The sequence below is a fragment of the Ailuropoda melanoleuca genome, chromosome 7 (assembly GCF_002007445.2).
Source record: "Ailuropoda melanoleuca isolate Jingjing chromosome 7, ASM200744v2, whole genome shotgun sequence".
NCBI classification, from domain to species: Eukaryota; Metazoa; Chordata; class Mammalia; order Carnivora; family Ursidae; genus Ailuropoda; species Ailuropoda melanoleuca.
Genome location: NC_048224.1, coordinates 111,176,205 through 111,198,234, shown reverse-complemented (window position 1 = coordinate 111,198,234; position 22,030 = coordinate 111,176,205). Strand labels below are relative to the sequence as shown.

General features: G+C 34.5%; 1 protein-coding gene across 13 annotated transcripts in view; it reads left to right on the top strand.

Moving 5' to 3' along the window:
* Positions 1-22,030, top strand: part of MYCBP2 (MYC binding protein 2) — a 257,559-nt gene that overhangs the window by 131,062 nt on the left and 104,467 nt on the right. For all 13 annotated transcript variants that reach the window (XM_034665322.1, XM_034665323.1, XM_034665327.1 and 10 more), the window contains 9 exons: positions 1,030-1,251; positions 5,618-5,809; positions 7,844-8,050; positions 8,893-9,024; positions 10,786-10,964; positions 12,808-12,950; positions 14,431-14,531; positions 15,214-15,432; positions 21,197-21,422. In XM_034665322.1, coding sequence (XP_034521213.1) covers positions 1,030-1,251; positions 5,618-5,809; positions 7,844-8,050; positions 8,893-9,024; positions 10,786-10,964; positions 12,808-12,950; positions 14,431-14,531; positions 15,214-15,432; positions 21,197-21,422 — 1,621 coding nt within the window. The remainder of the gene's footprint in view (positions 1-1,029; positions 1,252-5,617; positions 5,810-7,843; positions 8,051-8,892; positions 9,025-10,785; positions 10,965-12,807; positions 12,951-14,430; positions 14,532-15,213; positions 15,433-21,196; positions 21,423-22,030) is intronic.

Below are 22,030 nucleotides of genomic sequence, written 5' to 3'. Positions count from 1 at the left end.
ACATGTCCAGTCTCATATGGTTCTTTTCTTTGCCACTGAACAGGTTACAGGCAGGCTAACTTTAACAAATGTTGGTTTAACAGATATGTTGCTTTTAGCCTGAATTTATAACACAGATGTTTGATAAATAAGTAAAGTGTACACAGTTTTTTGTGAATTAGGATATCCTGTCTTGATAAGTTTTTATATTTTGTTAAAAAATCTGGGGTGCTTGGGTAGCTCAGTCAGTTAAGCATCTGCCTTCAGCTCAGGTCATGATCTCAGGGTCTTGGGCTTCCTGCTCAGTTGGGAGTCCGCTTCTCCCTTTCCCTCTGCTCCTCCCCTTGCTCCTATTCTCTCTCTCTCTCAAATAAATAAATAAAAATTTTAAAAAATTTACAAGTATGTTACTCATTTTTCTGAATAATATGATATATATAATAACAATAATATAATATGATAATAATAAATATTATAATAATATAATATATTATATTATATATATTATATATATAATATATAATATAATAAATAATAATATGATATTATATCATAATGTGATATAATTTTGTGACCTTAGTGAAATGTTTATTATAGTTGCTATTGAGTATGCAACGTTAACATTAGTGAAATGTTTCAGTAGCACCAAATTACAATTTAAATTATTTATTATTGGAGGAAAGTGGTTTCAGTGCTTATTTACTGGACATGCCTTAGATATATACTGATTGGGGGCTTTTTGATGTCATTCTTTGAGCATAGTACTAAAGAGGACTCTTGATTCTGAGGATACATAAAGTCATTAATTTGAGAATAGGAGGCTGATTTTTCCTGACCATATTTAATAATTTTTCCATCTTCAGTGGGTAGTAACTTGAACAGTTGTGTTTAAAAGTATTGATATAATTAAATCCCATAACACGACACTTAAAATGAATCCTAGAAAATTTTGGAATAATTTAAAAAGTTGTTTACCTTTTATATACCCCAAAATGTGACTTATATTGATGCCATATTTCTTTGGTGGATGCATATTTCTGTTTTTAAAAGGATATCCAAGAAGCAAACTTCAAGACCTCAAGCAGCCGATTGCTTGCAGCTGTTATGTCTGCTCTGTGCCACACTTCTGTTAAGCTGACTTCTATCTTCCCTATTGCATATGATGGAGAAGTACTACTACGATCAATTGTTAAACAAGTTAGCACAGAGAATGATTCAACACTAGTTCACCGGTTTCCCCTTTTGGTAGCACATATGGAAAAACTCAGCCAGGTAGGTCTTTTTCCTAAATATCTTTTATACTGAACCAATAAAACCACAAATGAGGGTATATTTAAGTTGGTGCTTATTCTTCTGTACTGGTATTTACCAAATAAGTATGTGTTTCACAAGAAGAGCTAAAATTCAGGGGGAATAATTTTCTCATGTTTACCTATAAATCTGCAATATTTTTTCTCTAATTTTTAAATTTTGAATGAAACTTAACCTATAAAAAAAATGTGAGGGTTATGCAATGAATTCCCACATATTTATTATTTGCCAAACCATTTGAAAGTTGCAGATACTTTTATATTTTAATATTTTAGATTGCCAAGATAGAATTCAAGGAAAAGAAATACATTTTTGAAACATTTTTTTCTATAACATTTTGGTATGTTAAACATTCTAAAACAGTCACAGTAGTAACCGTTTCTGGTTTATTAGAAAGCACTATAGAGAAAAATTAACTTAAATATGCAAGAAAACCATATATAATACTATCAAGTCGATAAGAAGTAATCTTTATTTATTTATTTATTTATTTTAAAGATTTTATTTATTTATTTGACAGAGAGAGATACAGCCAGCGAGAGAGGGAACACAAGCAGGGGAAGCAGGAACACTAGCATAGGAGCCTGATGTGGGGCTCGATCCCAGAACGCCGGGATCACGCCCTGAGCCGAAGGCAGACGCTTAACGACTGTGCCACCCAGGCGCCCCGAGAAGTAATCTTTAAAATGAAAGCCAAGAAAAGCAGTAGAATAAAGAATAGTTATCCTAATTATTGTACAATAGCAATTTTCTGTTGACTGAAGCAACAAACATTATGAGAAAATTGTAAGTGACATATAGAAATGAAGGACAACAGCAGAATGGGAAGAAAATTTACAGTTAATATAATACTTTTGTAGAATTACAGTAGAAATAATAAGAGTAAATATAAGAGGTTCTTTAGAGAGTATGCCAGCATGGGAAAAATTTCAGCCTTACTAGAAACTAAATGTGAATGAATTGAGGTACTGATTTATTTGTAAAAAATTAGGAAAAGTGATCTTTTTTTCCTCTTACTAAGTCCTACTCTGGCGAGACTATGAGGAAACCTACTAAATTTATAGATGGTTTCTCGCATTATGTAATTAGTCTAAGTAATCTTTTTCTTTCAATCTTTCAGCAAGTATTTATTGTGTATCTACTATTTACTGGGATAATAATTAGATACTAGTTGAGACAGGAGTAAAAAAGATAAACACAGCTCTTGAATTGGCAGGGCAGGGGGTGTCTCTAACCTGGAAGATCTTCTTACAAGATAAATTGTCAATTCAGTATTAGGTATGGTGAGTATTTGCAAACAAATTATCCAAGGGAATAATTGGAAGACTAAAGCTTTATGTGTATTTTATTAAAAGGAAAAATGGAAAACTTTAATTAGAGCCTTGTATGTTCATTGCTAAGTGAAATAGTTTAATTTGGATGTGATAGAAAATGTGATAGAAGAGGGCTCAGCCTTTAAAAATACCCATATTTTTAACATAATATAATAAAAAATTTAAAAAAAAAGAAAAGAGAAGGGATCAGCCTTTAAAAATAGCCATATTTACATTTAATATCAAGGGTGATGTTGGGGCGCTTGGGGTGGCTCAGTCGGTTAAGCGTCTGCCTTCGTCTTAGGTTATGATCTCAGGGTCCTGGAATTAAACCCCACATTGGCTCCCTGCTCAGTGAGGAGTCTGCTTCTCCCTCTGTCCCACATCCCCTTCCCCCACCCCCGCTCATGGTGTCTCTCTCCCTCTCTCAAATAAGTAAAATCTTAAAAAAAAAAAAAAAAAAAGTGCCGTTTTTACATTTTAAATTAGAAAATCAGAAACCAAAGTATATATACTTTATGACTATAGTATACTATGATGACTGTGTAAACTATGTATGCAAAAGGCATATGTATTTTGTAATATGTATGTTGTACTTATTTTGAAAGAGAATACTGAGAAATGAAAATAATGGTTAGATGATAAAGTTATGGGTAATTCTGTTTTTCTTTTGGAATTCTCTTTAGTGTTACAATATTTTCCTTAAAAGTATAGTAAAATTTTAAAATATTTAAAAATTCTCAGAACTAAAAACATTTGGTAATTATTAGTAATTAATAATTATATGTCTTTGTTAATATTCTACTAAGATAGTATGTATCCTTCTATCCTCTTCTTAATAGATATTGCAGGATTCTACCATTTGGGTGTACCATAATTTAGTTAATCTTTTCCCTCTCTATATATACATATTTAGATTATTCCCAATATTTTAGTATTTTAAACATGCTGCTGAAAGTATCATTGACTACATTTTTATGCCTACTTGTGATGATTTTTCGGAGTAAATCATCAGGAGTGGAAAAATTCTTAAGTAAAAGTAAAACATCTTGGGGCGCCTGGGTGGCACAGCGGTTAAGCGTCTGCCTTCGGCTCAGGGTGTGATCCCAGCGTTATGGGATCGAGCCCCACATCAGGCTCCTCCGCTATGAGCCTGCTTCTTCCTCTCCCACTCCCCCTGCTTGTGTTCCCTCTCTCGCTGGCTGTCTCTATCTCTGTCAAATAAATAAATAAAATCTTTAAAATAAAAAAAAAGTAAAACATCTTAAGACTTTACTACAAATTGTCAAAATGCCCTCCAGAAAGCTGGTGTCAGCTTGCATTCCCCACCACTGGTGAATGAATTCCTTTTTCTAAAATTTAAGTGGCTAGTGATGTGCATTTGTGTATATGTATATTTTTTTGATTCTTCAGCTAAAACATTGACACTATTAACTCCATTTTAAGATTATATGGGAAGCATCTTGTATTAATCTTGTTAGTTACTAACTAGAAACTAAGTGGGTAACTAGATAAATACACTTCATCCACCCCCCTAATAAAGCCCCTCCAAGATTATTGGTTATGGAATACAGTTGGGGATTGAGTTTCATCCAAAGCTGATTTTCTGAGAAGTTCCAAAAAGTAAAGTTTCTGGAGAATCAAAGTGATGTAAGGGATAGAAGAATTATAATTTTAACAAAATCAGGAATTGATTATTCTAAAGGCAGGAAAACTAATTTCATAAGAAGTTGATGTGTTACGGTAATCTTATTCAAATGATAATAGAAATAATTTAAAGATGGAAGATTATCTCTGACTTTTTGTTCAGCCTAAGATTGTACATTAATAAAGATGTGTAATAATGCTTGTGATGATTTTAACTGAAAAGTTACTTAATTTCCTGTCATGGGTTGAATGTACAGTCATTTACATATTTGATTTGTCTTGGGAAGACTGATTTAACTTTGAAGATGCTTTTCTACCGTGAGATTTTATGACTTTATGAAATCTGTTGTATTTGTTACATACGCTGTATCTCATAAAGCAGTATGGAACATTAGTGTTGTGGAAGAACTTGCATATTCGGGGGCAACCAGGTGATTTTGATAACTGAGTCATAGCTTATAATAAGTTTCCCTGATTTTATAGAAGTTGTTGAGACACTATGAAGAAACTGGAACTAAATCCCAGGTTGTTTGATTCACTAGTCCACAGTAAAATTTAAAGGGTCATTGCTCACAATTGGTCCCCTCATAAAACCAGATGCATTTTGCTCCCTGTCCATGGTGGGCTAAAAGATATCAGGGATGGTAAAAAAGATAAATAGTGTTCATGCTGGATATCAATTAAATTAATCATCTTTTCCCTTTATTTCTGGGACAAAAAATATTTTCCCCCTTGATCTTTAATTTCTTATAATTTCTTATCTTGAAATTTTTCCATTGGTAGGGGTTGGAATTTCTTAGGCAATCAAGTACAGTAGAAAATGTAAAACTGCATAGGAGTATTTGTAGTAAAATTCCTTATTTTTATTACATGCATGTATAGAAAGAACTTTATTAGAGAATAGATTCGTACAGACTATTTCTCAGTTGTTTTACCTTGTGTTTGCGTTGGCAGCACATACACTCCATTGTTTTACCTCTAAATATACCAGAAATAATTATCTTAGATTGGAATCTTGTCCTATTAAAAAAACTTTTTAGATAGGAGGGTTTTTCTGCCATATATGATCGTTATTGAGAAGTTAAATAAGAGAATAAGTGAAAATAACTCAAAGCTAATTAAGAAACGAACATCTTGTAAAGATGTGGTACTTTTATGATGCATAGAGAGAATAATTGAAAAAAGAACTTCTAAGTGGAAAGTAAATTCAGTGATTCCACATACAGCTGGATGGATTTATAGACATAGAGTCAAGCCTGAATTTTAAGGGTGTCATCTAGAAAGATAAGATTTGTAGTTGAATACTCACATGAAGGAAAATAAAGCAGTAGTATCTTGGAACTTTTTTCTTTTTTCATGTATCATAGAGTGAAGAGAATATCTCAGGGATGACAAGCTTCCGTGAAGTTCTGGAGAAAATGCTGGTTATTGTTGTGCTCCCCGTCAGGAACAGCCTGAGGAGAGAAAACGAACTGTTCTCCTCCCACCTGGTTTCTAACACCTGTGGATTGCTGGCCAGTATTGTCAGTGAACTGACAGCATCAGCCTTGGGGTCTGAGGTAATGTTATATTTTGAGATTGGATAATAAGCACATGTTTAAATTTTCTACATAGTTTCTTTTTTCATATATTTTGGCTTTGTAGAAACTAATTTTAATCCCATTTGTATTGTTTTTTCTTTAAAACAAAACCTTCAAGCTAAGTTGTTTGGTTGGTTTATCCTTCCTTATACCTCTTCTCTGCTCTTGCTTGCTCCCTCTCTCTCACGTTTACCCAGGATGTCAGAGTAATACAAACTGTGTGTTTTCCTCTTACGTGCTCCGTAGCGCAACCTCACTGTCATGTCCCAGTGGAAGCAAAAATCGTTCACATTGCTGGGTAATGAGTAATAGGAGTGGGGCTACTAATAGTGAACACATGGTATGGAGAAGGTAAAGAGGTTTAAACCTTAGTTCTGCACACTTGACTGACACTAGACAAATAACATATGTAAAATGGTCATTTAGTACACTCACGTTGTTGTATAGCCATTATCACGAAACTTTAAAAGGATCAAATATTGTTTAAGAAAACTACTTTGAAAGGGCTTTACATTTTGTGAAGTAACATTATTTTTAACCATTTCACTGCCCTGCTCGCTCCGTTGTACAATTTATGTAAATGTTTTGAATGAATTTAGTGAAGTTGTCTAATTTTTTCCCAAAAAAGCAGACAGAAGATTGGTTTTGAAAATCATGTCGTAATGTGAAATACCTTATGTCACTCAAGTGAATGTTTAATAGCTAGCATGTATTAAGTTTCTTGCCAATTAACATCTTTTCTCTTTTACGTTTATAATTCTTAGCCTTTGCTTTTTCTTACTTACAGATTTATTTTAGAATACATGCTGAATTATTCCATCCAGTCTATACTCATTACTGATTCATAGTGACAGTTTAGCCTTTAGGATTTCTGAATGATTACATGTACATCTGCACATATTTTAGTATTTCACCCTGGGAAGCACTTCCTTCATTTCTTTGTTAGCTTTGACTTTGGCGTAGGAGGTCATTGGACCCCTTGTCAGAAAATTTTAATTTGGTTCATTTTTTTTTTCCACTTAGTCATTCAGCCTATAATATACTTCTCTTCTGTACCAGATCCTTGAAGAGAAAGTCTGTGATGCATAGTCCCCCTCAGAAGGTTACTAGCTAGTTTTCCCCTGTGAACTTAACTTTTTTTTTTAATGAAAAAGAATGCCCCAAATTGCAGGTGCCCAATATACAAACTGGGAAGTTTCCAAAGGTCCTGGCTTAGACATCCATATTTCTTTCTTTCCCAGAGCAGTTTGAAATTCTCTCTAGAATCATAAACTTCATTTTTTTCCTCTTATAGTTCTTCCAAATTTCTGCAGCCAACTTAGATAAAAAGCTGACTCTGTAATTCAGAGAGCGGTTTCAAGCCAAAATAAGTTCACTGCTCCTCTCTAATGAGTCTATAATTAGTGAGGTTGTACTTGTGTATATATATATATTCAAATATTGAATGCCAGGTTATCATAACATACATTAGTGGTATTCAAACTTAAGACATAGAACATTTTCTGCAAATGAAGTCTTCAAAACTCACAGATGAGAGGAGGGATATTCTGACTGATGAACGGAAACTTGAATCTGCCTTTTTCTTGGCTACCCATCTCTGCGAAATTCCTAGAGGTCTGTGTCGAATGGTTCGAAAACTATTGATCCATAGAATGTTGGTGAAATGTTGGTATCTTTTCAAAGTGAGTGATATAATTCATTCATATGTTATGACTATGATAACTTACAGGTTTATAGTTCTGATATTATAAATTAAGTGAAATGTATAGCTTTGTCTCACTAAGAGAAGAAAATACTGTCAAGTGATACTGATTTGTAAATTTAGAATGATAAAATCTGGTTTTATTGCTGGGTTATCTCTATGGAATATACGTTTAGGAAGGTTTAATGCAGTAAACTTGTTAAATGTAGTATCTTTTTGAACTTCTTAGAAATTTGGGGCTTTTGTTGAAGGTATGTTATTAATGCTTAGGTACAGACTACTGATGTGTAATTGCTTTTGCTTGTTCCTAGGTTGATGGACTTAATTCTCTCCACTCTGTTAAAGCCAGTGCTAACCGATTCACAAAAACAAGTCAAGGAAGAAGCTGGAACACTGGGAATGGGTCCCCTGATGCAATCTGTTTTTCAGTAGACAAACCTGGAATAGTTGTGGTTGGTTTTTCTGTCTATGGAGGAGGTGGAATTCATGAATATGAATTAGAGGTATTGGTTGATGATGTAAGTACCACTCTTACAGGGTTCATTTTGCTGTGTGGGTTGTGCATCAAGACCTACCATTATTGTAGTAAGACTGCCCACATCTTTGAGGGGTTAGCTGACTAGTCATTAGTCATGGCAGACATGAAATAAATTGAAAGAGAATGATTCTTCATGATTGCTTGTGTGCCATTCTGGATCACTTCTGCCTCATATTTTTTACACTCCCAGGGGAGATGTTAGATGAAAAGACTAGAAATTATATAGTTAAGCCCTTAATTATATCTTTTGTGGTTTTTTTTTTTTTTTTTTTTTGCTATGTAGTTTTTTTAAGAAACAAAAACGAATATTCACGGCGATACTATTACCTGTATCAGTGATTAAAGCAATTTTGTCAGAGTGCTAATGGATGATTCTTAGTAAAGATAGTATTGATTGATTAGAGAATATATCTAAATTATTTAAAGAACCTGAGTTTTCACAAAGTTTTATTAAAATGAGACAGAAAGGTACCATGTAAATCATTTCCTAATAAATAGAAACCTATCTGTATCTTGATTCTTTTTAGCAGTTAATTTAAATTATTTCTCTACTTCATTAGGTTCTGTAATTAGAGTTGCACTCTTCTAATGAAGAATTGGGAATTGTTTTAAGACATCAAATGAGAAAAGCCCATTTATATGATTTAGGTTCTAGAGTCCTCAGGAAATCAGATAAAAGTGAATAGTTGAGCATACCAAAAATTTTTTCTTCACTATGTGTGGGGAAATGCTAATGGATAATTTTATATGCAAGAAAATAAACTGCTTAAAAACAACAAAACAAAATTAAGAATATGGTGGGTTTTGTTTTGTTTTAATTAGAGTGAACATGCAGGAGATTCAACTCATTCTCATAGATGGACATCTCTAGAATTAGTCAAAGGAACCTATACAACAGATGATTCACCCAGTGATATAGCTGAAATCAGACTTGACAAAGTTGTTCCTTTAAAGGTAATTTCAATTATGTTTCTTTTGTAAGTAAGAAGTAGTATTATGTAGCTTACTTTTAAGTAATGAAAAGTACTCCTTCAAGTGGTGCTTTAAATGTTTATAGAGTCACTACTATACTGATACTGTACTGTATTCTATTTTTGCAAAAGATCTCTTAAAATTTGGTACAGTGGAAAACATTCTTAGGTTTTGGAGTCAGACAGAAGTAGCTTCAGATGCCTGCTCTTCCACGTAGTAGCTTGAAGAAATTGGACATCGTTATTTAGCTACTCTGGAACTTATCTGTAGATTGGGAAGGATAGTACCTACCTGGTAGTGTTGTTCAGATGAAATTAAATAATGGAATAAAGTACTTGCCTCCGTGCCTAGCACAGTAGAGAAGCTCAGTAAATATGAGTTCCTGTCTTTCCTTCTCTCATTGTGCCAAAACTCACTTTTTTTTTTTTTTAAGATTTTATTTATTTATTCATTTGACAGAGAGAGACAGCCAGTGAGAGAGGGAACACAAGCAGGGGGAGTGGGAAGAGGAAGAGGCAGGCTCATAGTGAGAGAGCCTGATGTGGCTCGATCCCATAACGCCGGGATCACGCCCTGAGCCAAAGGCAGACGCTTAACCACTGTGCCACCCAGGCGCCCCGCAAAACTCACTTTTTAAAAACGTAGGCCTGGGGTGCCTGGGTGGCTCAGTTGGTTAAGCACCTGCCTTCAGCTCAGGTCATGATCCCAGGGTACTGGGATTGAGCCCCATGTCCGGTTCCCTGCTCAGTGGGGGGAACCTGCTTCTCCCTTCCCTTCTCCCTCTGCTGCTTCCCCAGCTTGTGGTCTCTTGTGCGCTCTCTCTCTCTGTGTCAAATAAATAAATAAAATCTTTTTTAAAAAGCAGGCTTAATAGAGTATTAACTATTAAAGTTACTATTACTTTATATAAAAGTTGTTTATTCATATAACTTTGTTATCTAGCAGTAAATAACTAATTAGCAAAATGGAAATTTTACTTAACCTTAATTATGAAAATTCTGAATTCAACTGTATGTTATTTTTTTATTATAGAGCAGAATTTTGGATAAGGTAAGTTCATCAGAGATATTATCAAAAAGTTTAGGTACCAAAAACCAAAAAATCTTCACTATGAAGTTTATATCATAGATTATAAGGCACTGATGTCTGTCTCTCATGTTTTCTATGCACAGCGCATCTTATTTGGGACAACTTTTGCTTATGAATATTTTTTCCCATTTCTGTCCACCTAACTATTTCTGTCTTTGAGTGTCTCTTAAAAAAATATAGTAGACTCACCATTATTTTTTCCCACATTTGGAATTATTTCAAAAGTTAAACCCATCAAAGAAAAATATTAGATTATGTATTTTAAATCTTTTGTTATGATTAATACTCTTTACATGTGGTTAAGAGCAGGAACTAGCATCAGACTACCTATATTCAAATACTAGTTCCATCACTTACTAGTTGTGTGACTTTGGGTGAGTTACTTACCTTCTCTGTGCCTCAGATTCCTCATCTATAAAATAGGAATAGTAATGGTACTTACCTCATGAGGTCATTTTAAGGATTAATTTGATTAAAGCATATGAAGTACTTAGTATAGTTTCTTTTAAATAATAAACATCAGTGTTACTTATCTTCCTGTTTGATTGATTAAAAATGTGTTTAACCAAGTCATCTATAAATATGACGAAGAAATTCAGTTTATTTGCCCAGTTTTTTTATATCCTCAACGTATTTTACATCTTTATTGTGAAGGAAAATGTTAAGTATGCTGTGCGCTTGAGGAACTACGGAAGCCGTACAGCCAATGGAGATGGAGGAATGACCACAGTTCAGTGTCCTGATGGCGTCACATTCACATTCAGCACATGCAGCTTGAGTAGTAATGGCACAAACCAAACCAGAGGACAGATTCCACAGATACTCTACTATAGGTAAGTGTGTGTGTAGAGGTAAGGGGACCATTTTAAAGTGACAGGACACGTACAGGTTATTGCCAAGGTAAAAAAATGCTAAATGCATAGTTATAAATATGCAGTGTAACTCCCTTGCACACACTTGTGCTAATTCATATAAAAAGATCGCATTTTAATATATGAATTCAGTGTTTATTGTAAAGGTGAATGCTTTAAAATGTTTTTGTCGTTATTTCTTTAATATCTTTGAAATTTTTATGTCTTGGACATATGTGCTATTGTCACTTTTGTAGTTTGTGGTCTACAGTTTCAAATTTTAAAGGAATTTATTCATTTCTTTTTAAAAATACCAAAAATTGATGATCAAATCAACTCTACCCAAGTACTAGTGCTGCTTTGATCCTATTATCCAGTCTGCAGTGTATTTTGATGTACATAATGATGTGTTCCTTAACCATTCCTTATGTAAACAATACAAAAAAAAGAAAGATAACAATTTGGGGTAAAAAAAAAAAAACTTCTAAATATACATATGTCTCCACATCTCAGTTTTTCTTTTAGTGAATTAGCTAGAATCATAGGTAATGAGTACCATTCACTGTATCTACCCTCAATCCGACTTAGCCTCAGATCACCAAGGTTGTGTATCACTTTCAGAGACTTGCCACTTTCTCTCTTTCCTTCATAAACAATCTGGGAACACTGCCTGGGCAATTTGTACAAAGCTGTTGCCTTGGATGTAGGTTTTTCTCCTGCCTTTCTGCATGTGAAATAAAATAGAAATGGTAGATATTAAATAGCTTCCTGGTGGCATGTTGCTGCTGAGATACAAGTTTTCTAGTGCTTTTACCGAATCATGAAAAACTTTTTGTTACGTAGCACCACAATAAATAGTATTCTCTTTCTCAAATCATACATTAAAAAACCATATCATGTACAAAAGTTATATATTTCAAAAAGCTGGGGAGCCCCTTAGAAGCACCTGCTATCTAGACTTTATTTCTTACACAAAATACAGTGTTTTAGATATTTATGTTTCCCACCAAGCTTTACATACCCTTAACTTTAAATTTAAAATTAATTAAATTTAGGGGCGCCTGGGTGGCTCAGTCAGTTAAGCATCTAGCTCTTGATTTCATCTCAGGTTGCAGTCTTAAGTTGTGAGATTGAGCCCCATGTCAGGCGCTATGCTGGGCATGGAGCCTGCTTAAGATTCTGTCTCTTCCTCACCCTCTGCCCCTCCTCCCCCACATGCACACACTCTCTCTCCCAAATTAATTAATTAATTAATTAAAGTAAAACGTTCTAAATCTGACTTTTTCTAACTCCCATAATTAACAGTTCAGTCGAAACCATCACTACAGCTCCCTGGGTAACTATCACAGCTTCTAACCCAGTCTCCCTCCTTTTGCTGCGGCCCTGCTGCAGTCAGTTCTGCACAGTGCATCCAGAGGGATCTTACAGACATGTGCCCTTGTTCAGAGTCCTCTCACAGCTTCCTCTCCCATTATGAAATGTAAGGTCTTACAGAGGTGTACAAAGCTCACATGATCTGACTCCTGTCACCCTCCATGCTCCTTTCATTCCAGTCACACTTGTCACTCTGTTCCTTGAACTTGCTGGTTTTGTTGTTGTCTGAACCTTTATCTTACTGTTCCTTTTGCCTGAATACTTTTCCCTCAGCTTTTTTTTTTTTTTAACATAATTCAGGCCTTTGTTTAAATATCAGTTCCTAAAGTAGACTCTCCTTGGTCTTATTTTAAAATAACTTTAAGTGAGGAGCTCTGATCTAAATACGATAACTAGAGTTAGATCATATTTTACCTACCATGTAAAATCTCATGTGTTACTCTTGTTACAGGAGTGAGTTTGATGGAGATTTACAATCCCAACTTCTAAGTAAAGCCAATGAAGAAGATAAAAACTGTAGCAGAGCTCTCTCTGTGGTAAGCACTGTTGTTCGAGCTGCCAAAGACCTCTTGCATAGAGCTCTTGCTGTGGATGGTAAGACTTTTGTTTTCTTAATAGTTGTATTTTAGATTCTTTATTCTGTAACTTATACACAGAGTTACTGAGAGGAACCATCTTACAGAATCCTGGAGTGTTTTATTCATTGTAGATCTGTACATACATATACATTCATTTTGTATCAGCCATACTCTCCATATGCAGGATTTTTTAGAACGTTCAAAAGCAGTTACCTGATACCTGTTATTTTCTTAGTTAACCTAGTAAGAGAAAAACTCTTCATTAAACTGAGTCTTTGCTTTATCCTTCCTCTAGGCATCAAAAAGCATTTTGTTTTCTCTTTTGGCGTGTTTTTCTTCCTATATATCCTATTTCCAGTAATGGTATCACCGTTCACCTAAAGATCTGGGTAACCCCCACTCACTTATCTGATATGAGTTCTTCCACTGCAACTCTCTGGTTGGTATTCCCCTATCTGTTCTTCCATAGTTCAGGCTACCATGGTGCAGGCATGTGTCCTCTTCGTCATGGATGGATAGCATCCCAGCAGTCTCATTGTCACCTTTCTCCCACTCCCCATCTAGTTACCTGGTCATCCTCCACACTGGCAGCGGAGTTCATTTACAAAAGGATTCATTGCTATCCACCCAGTCTTAACTGTTATCTATAACACTTGTTCCTAAGCCTAGTGCACACCTGGGAATCACCTAGTGAAGCACCTGAGGAACTTTCTGAAAATAAAGAATATTTGGCCTGTCCAAACCAGAGGTTTGGATTGGGCTAAGAAACTGTATTTTTTAATAAGTACATCCTATTATGACACAACAGCAAATCTAGAAAGAAGTATTTGGTAATAATTGGCCTTTAATATAAAGGTCGTCTCAGTCTAGACTCAACTTATCTTCCCAGCACCGTGCTCATAGATAAATAATTAAAATGTCCATCAGCAAAATGCTTTCTGTGGTAAAATAGAAGGCAATATAGCTTAATAACAGTAAACATTTTTGTAGTGCTTAAAATGTGCAGGCATTGTTCTAAACGTTTTACATATATTAACTCAATCTTCATAACATCCAGTGAGGGAAGTACTAATGTTACTATTCTTTTGTACAGAGGAGTAACCTGAGGCACATACCAACTAAGTAATTGGCCTCATGTCACACATATAGCTGTGTGTGGTATCAGCTGTAGTGGTTTGAAATCATGGCTGTTACTGTAGGTTCTAATCCTGGCTTTATCATTTTACAGGTAGATGCTTTTGGATAAGTTACTTAACATTGTGTGCCTGGGTTTCCCCTTGTAAAAAGCAGAAATAATAAAAGTATTTTATTGTGAGGATTAATTGAGATGGCTTGTGTATATAAAACCCTTAGAATAGGGCCAGGTCCTTTATAAGTGTTCAGTCAATGTCAACTATAATTTTATTTTGCTCAACAGAATAGAATGTAGCTTTAGTATAGCATATATACATTACAATGAAATTACTTTCTAACTATAGTTTTAATGCCTTTTTTAGCTGATGACATTCCAGAACTGCTTAGCTCTTCCAGTCTGTTTTCCATGCTGCTTCCCCTTATTATAGCCTACATAGGACCAGTAGCTGCTGCTATTCCCAAGGTGTGTAATTTAATTCTGTAATTTTGAGTATTTTTTTAAATATAATTTTTTTCAGACTTTGTATCTATCCTTTATAAACACTTTGATCTTTGAGGTACCTGGGTTACAAGTAACACACAAAGTTAGACAAGTTAAATGATAGAAGTTATCAGTTAAATCTCACTGTTCTTCATTTTGTTTATTGGATTACTATGCTTACTTACTAGCTTTACATTTGAAGAATTTGGGAATGAGAAATATATTTTAGAATTATGATATGTAAGGAAAGCTTAAGTTAACTTAGATTTTTGTAATTTATGAAGTTGATGCCAAGTCTTTCTTTTCGGATAAGAATAGCAGTATAGAAGGATAGGAGTATTTTACAGTTGTGAAATAGTCAAGATGTGAAGGAAATCATAAACTATTGATTCTTCAGCGTAATTACATACTGGGTAAAACCCAGTTTACAGCAGATTACAAAAAGGCAAAGTGTTTAAAAGTAGAGACGAGGTTATTTTCATGTAACATCTAAGACATCTAAGGTAAATCTTTTTTTTCCAAGGAACAAATTTCTCTTTGAATGAAAACTTAGCTAGAACTCTCAATAATGGTCTTGGTAATTAAGGGTAGCCAACAGTTATAGTAGTTAATAATTTTAAAGCAATTTTTACATTTATTATCTCTTAATTTCTTTTTATACTAGGTGGCTGTAGAAGTCTTTGGTCTTGTCCAACAGTTACTTCCCTCAGTTGCCATTTTGAATCAGAAGTATGCACCCCCTGCATTCAATCCTAATCAGTCAACAGATAGCACCACAGGAAACCAGCCTGAGCAAGGCCTCTCTGCTTGTACAACCTCTAATCACTATGCTGTCATAGAGAGTGAGCACCCCTATAAGCCTGCATGTGTGATGCACTACAAGGTAGGCACCGATTCCTAGGCAGAGTTTAAATTTAAAACTTGATTTGATGTTTTATAATGATATCTTAAAGGATACTTCACCTCTGTTTAGAAGTATAATTTTTTTATAGTATTTTAATACAGAAATTAGGTGGTTAGGCACTGTCAGATACACAAAAGGGTTTAAGATAAGAGTTTTTATTGTTAAAGCATGTAATTTTGGAGTGTTTATGAGAATTGTTCTCATATGTTTTTATAAGTATAATGCAGTACATAATGTTAAACTGCATATTATGTATTGTAATAGTAGTGGATATAAGCATTAAAATTTAAAAATCATATTTTTGGAACTGATAGTGTTTATACCACAACCTGAGCTCTGAAAATTTGCATATCCAGTGTAGGATTTAAGGTGCTCTAATAGAGTATCCAGAATCCTTGTTTCTTGCTTTTTAAGTTGTATCATGTAAATTAAGGAGGAAACGGAGGATTCATCTGCTTCATCAATGTAATTATAAGTTTTATGCGCTTGTAAAATATTCACCTTTTTATTGTAGACTGTGGTAAACATATAAAAGGACAAACTAGTACAGTCACTCCACTTGTCTATCATCCCAGATTCAGTAGTTACCAACTCTTTTAAGTTTTAATTTAAATTCCAGTTAACATACAGTGTAACATTAGTTTCAGGTGTACAGTACAATATAGTGATTCACGTCACAAGTGCGCTCATTAATTCCCATCACCCATTTAACCCATCCCCCCACCCACCTCTTGGCCAGACCTGTTTGATTTATTCCCCACCCACTTTGTCCCTTTCTAGATTATTTTAAAGCACATTCGTGGATGGATGTTTCATTATGCATCTCTAAATATAAGGACCCATAAAAAGTAACCATATTATTATTATACCAAAAAAAGCTAATTCCTTCATGTCATCATGTGCACATTTTTAATTGTTTGAATTAGGATCCAGATAAGATTTTAATTTTTTTAGTTGTTTGAGTTAGAATCTAGATAAGATCCACACATTGTGATTGTTAATTGTGTCTTTTAAGTCTCTTGTTATCTACAGCTTCTCCAGCTCTTTTTTTGTTTCCTTGAATTTTATTTAAGAAACTGGATCATATGTCTTTGTTAGATAGGAGCCTCTTCAGCTTGCCTTCTGAATCCTTTAGGCGTACGCTTTGTAGTCATTCATAGCGTCTTGCCTCAGCTCTAAATCAGCCGTTTTTACAAAATGCCCTGGTTCCTTTTAATGGTGATAGGTATATAAAGGCCAAAATTTGGCAGGGAGAATTTGGCTCATTTCTCTTGGGTTGGTGATTGTTTCTAGATACTTAAAGTGCACAGAATCAGTACATACAGTCACACATAAACGTGCATGTATTTATACACACAGGTACATATTATTTTTATGTGTGTGTATATATTTCTGTATAGATACATTTATGTGTATATGTATTTTTTTTTTTAAAGATAAAATACATCAGAGTTTGTGCTGATGATACTAATTCAAACTAAGGTCCATAGGACCTTATACTTGAATCTTTCTCATACATCTAGATTCCTGTTCCCAATGACACTGGGGATGTTGGAATTGGAAAATCAGTTATTCATTTGCTATGTATGTGTGTCTTTTGTCTGTTGGGTGTATCCCAGCTAAGATGTGTAAAGAAATGACTGTGCTTTAAAGTAAGTGGGTGTGGTCAATTACTGTGTTTTAAATTATGTTGGAATAATCCCTCTCTTGTGTGATTATGCCACTAATTGGACATATATTTGGCATCATTCTTTCTTGAGGATTTTAGGTACTGCTTTTAATAACTTGTTTTATAACAACTTAAATAATTACGTTGTCCTAACTCAAATATATAAAGAAGGGTATTCAGAAAAGTCTAGCTCTTCTTCTGTCCCCTCACTCTGTTTCCTCCCTTCCTGTCATAGGTAACATTTCATTTTATTATAACTTTGTAGTTTATCCTTCCATTGCTTTTTAATGTAAGCATAGTCACATACACAGATGCAGTTCTTTGTTTATATTCATTCCCCATGTGTTTCAACTTTTTATTTCAAAAAATTTCAAACCTGGTAGGAAAAAGTAAGATTTGTGCAATGATCACCCATATGCCCTTTACCCAGCTTCATCGGTGAACATTTTGCCACATTTGTTGTATTTCTTTATCTGGATTTATTACTGTTGAACCATTTAAGAGTAAGTTGCAAACATCATGACCCATCACCTTGTTCCTAAGAACAGTGATTTTTCTGTATAGCAACAATACTACACTAATCTAGTTTAGGGAATTTACACTGGTGCTATATTATCATAATAAATAGTAGTGGCATATCATGTTATAAGCTAAACATTTTGCCAGTTGCCCCAACAACAGCATTTATAGCATTTTTCTAAACCCAGATCTCTGTTCCAGCCAGGCTCATCCATTGCGTTTGGTTGTGAGGTCTCTTCTGTCTCCTTTGATCTGAAACAGTGCCTCAGGCTTTCCTTGTCTTTCAGGACATTGGCATTTATGAAGAATACAATCAGTGGTTTTGTAAAAGTTTCCTTTTATTTGGACTTGATCCCTTCTTGATGATTAAACTCAGGTTAAGTGTTTTGGGCAGCAACACTTCATAAGTGATGCTGTATTCTCAGTGTATCCTGTCAGGAAGTTCTTAACCACTTGATTAAGAGGATATCTGGCAAGTTCTCCACCAAAAAAGCATCTTTTTTCCCTTTGAAGATATTTATGGGTAGATCGCTAGAGACTGTGTAAAATATATCATTCCCTAACAAATTTCACCCAGGGGTTTTAGCATCCATTGGTGATTCTTACCCAAATCGCTTGTCCCTATAGTAGTTTCAAAATGGTGGCTTTCTAATTCTGTTATTCCTTCTATGTGGTGTTCTATTGTAAAAGACAGTTTTCCCATCCCTTCCTTTTTTAAACATCCATCCATTCATTTATGTGCTTATATCAATACAGGTTTAAGAATTTTCTTTTTGTTTAATGTTACAATCCTTTGCTGTCATTATTCATTTTGATGCTCAAATTTTAATTGATTTGGCCAGTGAAAGTTCATTCAAGCTGGATTCTATGTCCTTTCACTGTGATTTTATCAGTTTTTGAGCATTCCTTTTTAGTTCCAGTCAACATCATAGGGGTCTTTTCTTTATGCCTATCCCATTTATATGTCACTGTAAAAAACAATTTCCTTGCAAAATGTTCGTCCTTAGATTATATTCTACTGACATTATATAACAAAATACTATATTCAGAAGTTACTTGGAGGGGCGCCTGGATGGCTCAGTCGTTAAGCGTCTGCCTTCGGCTCAAGTCATTCTGGGATCGAGCCCCACATTGGGCTCCCTGCTCAGCGGGAAGCCTGCTTCTCCCTCTCCTGCTCCCCCTGCTTGTGTTCCCTCTCTCGCTGCCTCTCTCTCTGTCAAATAAATCAATAAATAAAATCTTAAAAAAAGAAGAAGAAATTACTTGGAGTAGTTCTCTTTATCTATATATGCAGGTTGCTTTACAATCACTTTGCTATAAAGTTAGGCCTGTTTGTTTTTTGTACTTAATTTTTGTGAGTTTCCCCCCCCCCATCCTACTTGATTTAATTTTATTTTTTGAATGGGTAAATAGCAACATAACTCCAGAAATAAAATTATACAAAATAATATGCTCAGAATTATGAGGCCCTTCCCTTTCCCTTCTCTGCTTCTCACTTATTCCACTGAGTATCCTGGTGTTTCCTTCTTGTGTTCCTTTTTGAAAAATAGTTGGATATAGGTGTAGTCTTATTTTTCTTTTTCTTTTTGAAAATGGCAGCACACTGGGGCGCCTAGGTGGCTCAGTCAGTTAAACATCTGCCTTCAATTTAGGTCATGATCTCAGGGTTCTAGGATTGAGCTCCGAGTTGGGCTCTCTGCTCAGCAGGGAGCCTACTTCTCCCTCTTCCTCTGTGATGTCTCTCTGGCTCTCTCATTTTAAAGCAAATGAATAAATTCTAAAACAAAAACAAAAACACAATGGTAGCACATCAAATATAGTATTTTATACTTTTTTAATGTAACAACATGCATAGAAATCTCCCCATATAAAGAGATCATCCTCATTCTTTTTTATAACTTCTTAGTACTCCACTGTGAAGATATATCATAGTTTATTCAGTCAGTCTTGTGTATGAGCATTTAGGGTGTTTACAGTATTTTGCAAATTTTTTGCAATGATTAACCTTGTGTATATGTTTGGGGCTTTGTTTGTTTATTCATATATTTAGAAGTATATCTTCAAAGTAAATTCCTAAAAGTGGGATTGCTGGGTCAAACAAATATAGACTGAAGAGCCATATGCTTCATACATTTGGGGTTACTGATTCAGAAGGTGAATGCGTATGTATTTTTGCTAGATGTTGAGAAAGTCCCTTCTGTAGAGGTTATACAGTTCTGTTCCCCACCCCCATAATGTTTGAGAGTGCTTGTTTTCTCACAGGCTCCCCAACAGAGTATATGGTTAAATTTTGGACCTCTAATAAAATGGAAGAAATGGTATTTTACTTTTGTTTTAATTTGCATTTATTTAATTATGAACAAGGTTGAGCTTTTCATGTAAGAGATTTTTTAAAATCCTCTATTAAAAATGTTTGCTTTAGTCCTAGGTAATTTTTTTAGACCAGTATCATACTTAGGAAATTTCTTAATGCTCATATCATATCCTATAACTTTTTCATAGTTTACTATTTGACATAGTCTAGTTTAATTGTAATTTGACTATAGAATTTTTCTCTGCCATGATGGTGACAAAAGTTTAAAGTGGCCTTAAAAATACATGTAATTATATGTCATGAAAAACTCATATTACAGTAAAACTTTAGGTTAAGAAAATATAAAAATCTAGGTTTTCACCATGTGCTTTTTTTTTTTTTTTAAGAGTTATTTATTTGAGAGAGAGACAGCACATGTTGTGGGTACACATGGTGGGGAGCAGAGGGAGAGAAGCAGACTCCCTACTGAGTGCTGAGCCAGTTGCAGGGCTTGATCTCACAACCCTGAGATCATGACCTAAGCTGAAACCAAGAGTCGGACCATTAACCGACTGAGTGCTGAGCCAGTTGCAGGGCTTTATCTCACAACCCTGAGATTATGACCTAAGCCGAAACCAAGAGTCGGACCGTTAAACAACTAAGCCACACAGACACCCCTCATTGTGTGTTATTATTTATTTATTCTCATAATATACGAAGTTCTGAAGTATTTTGCTAATGAAAATTATCATTTGTAGCACATACTATGAATCGTAGGTAACCTAAAAGTGACTAAAACCTTACATTTTAATGATTTATTCACTTTCTATCTTTACATTTTACCCATCAAATTATGTTTTCATTTACCTACTTATATTCCATAAATGTATTCTGACTGAAATGGAAAATTTATTATATAAACTTCCACAAGAAAATTAGCTCAATGTTTATAGAAATTAAACAGCCTTGTAATATTTTTTAAATGTTATCAGTGTGTACTTAGCAAACAATATTAATGTAGTATCAACCAAGTGTTAGGTAGAAAGCAGTAGATGTTGCAAGTGGGGAGTTGGGACAATTGATACTGAACGTTAATACCTTGATTTCTGATCAAATTGTAAACTACTCTATTAATTTCTTACTTAAAATTTAGTTACAGTGTATTGAAAGCATCATTTTTACAGTATGTCCTGTTTCTAAAATAGGAAAAATCAAAAATCAAATTCTCCTTAACAAAGTGTCTTCTTGCCTGTTGATCTCAGGTGACATTCCCAGAATGTGTACGGTGGATGACAATCGAGTTTGACCCCCAATGTGGCACTGCACAGTCAGAAGATGTCCTTCGTTTGTTGATTCCTGTTAGAACTGTTCAGAATTCAGGATATGGACCAAAACTGACATCTGTTCTTGAAAATCTTAATTCCTGGATAGAATTAAAGAAATTTTCAGGGTCCTCTGGGTGGCCTACTATGGTTTTAGTGTTGCCAGGTAAGTTATTTTTTCTTTTCTGTTCTATATGGTAAAATCTATGCATTTATGATAATTGTGTTTAGTAGGGATACATCATTGAGAATGTTTACAACTTTTAGAAGGATTACTTCAAGACCTACTATGCATCCTATTGCACTTGAGTGGCGAAAGAAACTCTGGATGGGGGGTATAGCACAACTGAGTTTTAGAAAAGAGAATGTTGTGAGGATCTTGTGAAAAAAGATTAGTTTGACCGAAGCAGAGTTAATATTGAGGAGTGGCTGGCTATACAATTGGGAACAAACTATGGAAAAAGCCGATTTGATCTTTTATTTTCCCAAAAGGTGAAAGATTTTGAGAACTTACCAGGACTCTTTTCCATTCTAGAGAGTTGGTCAACCACCTAACCTACTGAGTTATGTTAACTTTTGTTTTTGGTTCTTTGGGCTGGAAGGGGTATATGTGTATGTGTGTGTGTGTCAGAGACGGGAACAGGCAGCAATTTTGTTATTGGTGTTACTGGTGTTTTCCTTTCAAAGAAAGTTTGTAAGTTATTAAAACTGTATGTAGTCTGTTATGTTTTTAACCAATTAACTGTAAATATTCTGTGATTCCTCAAATTCACA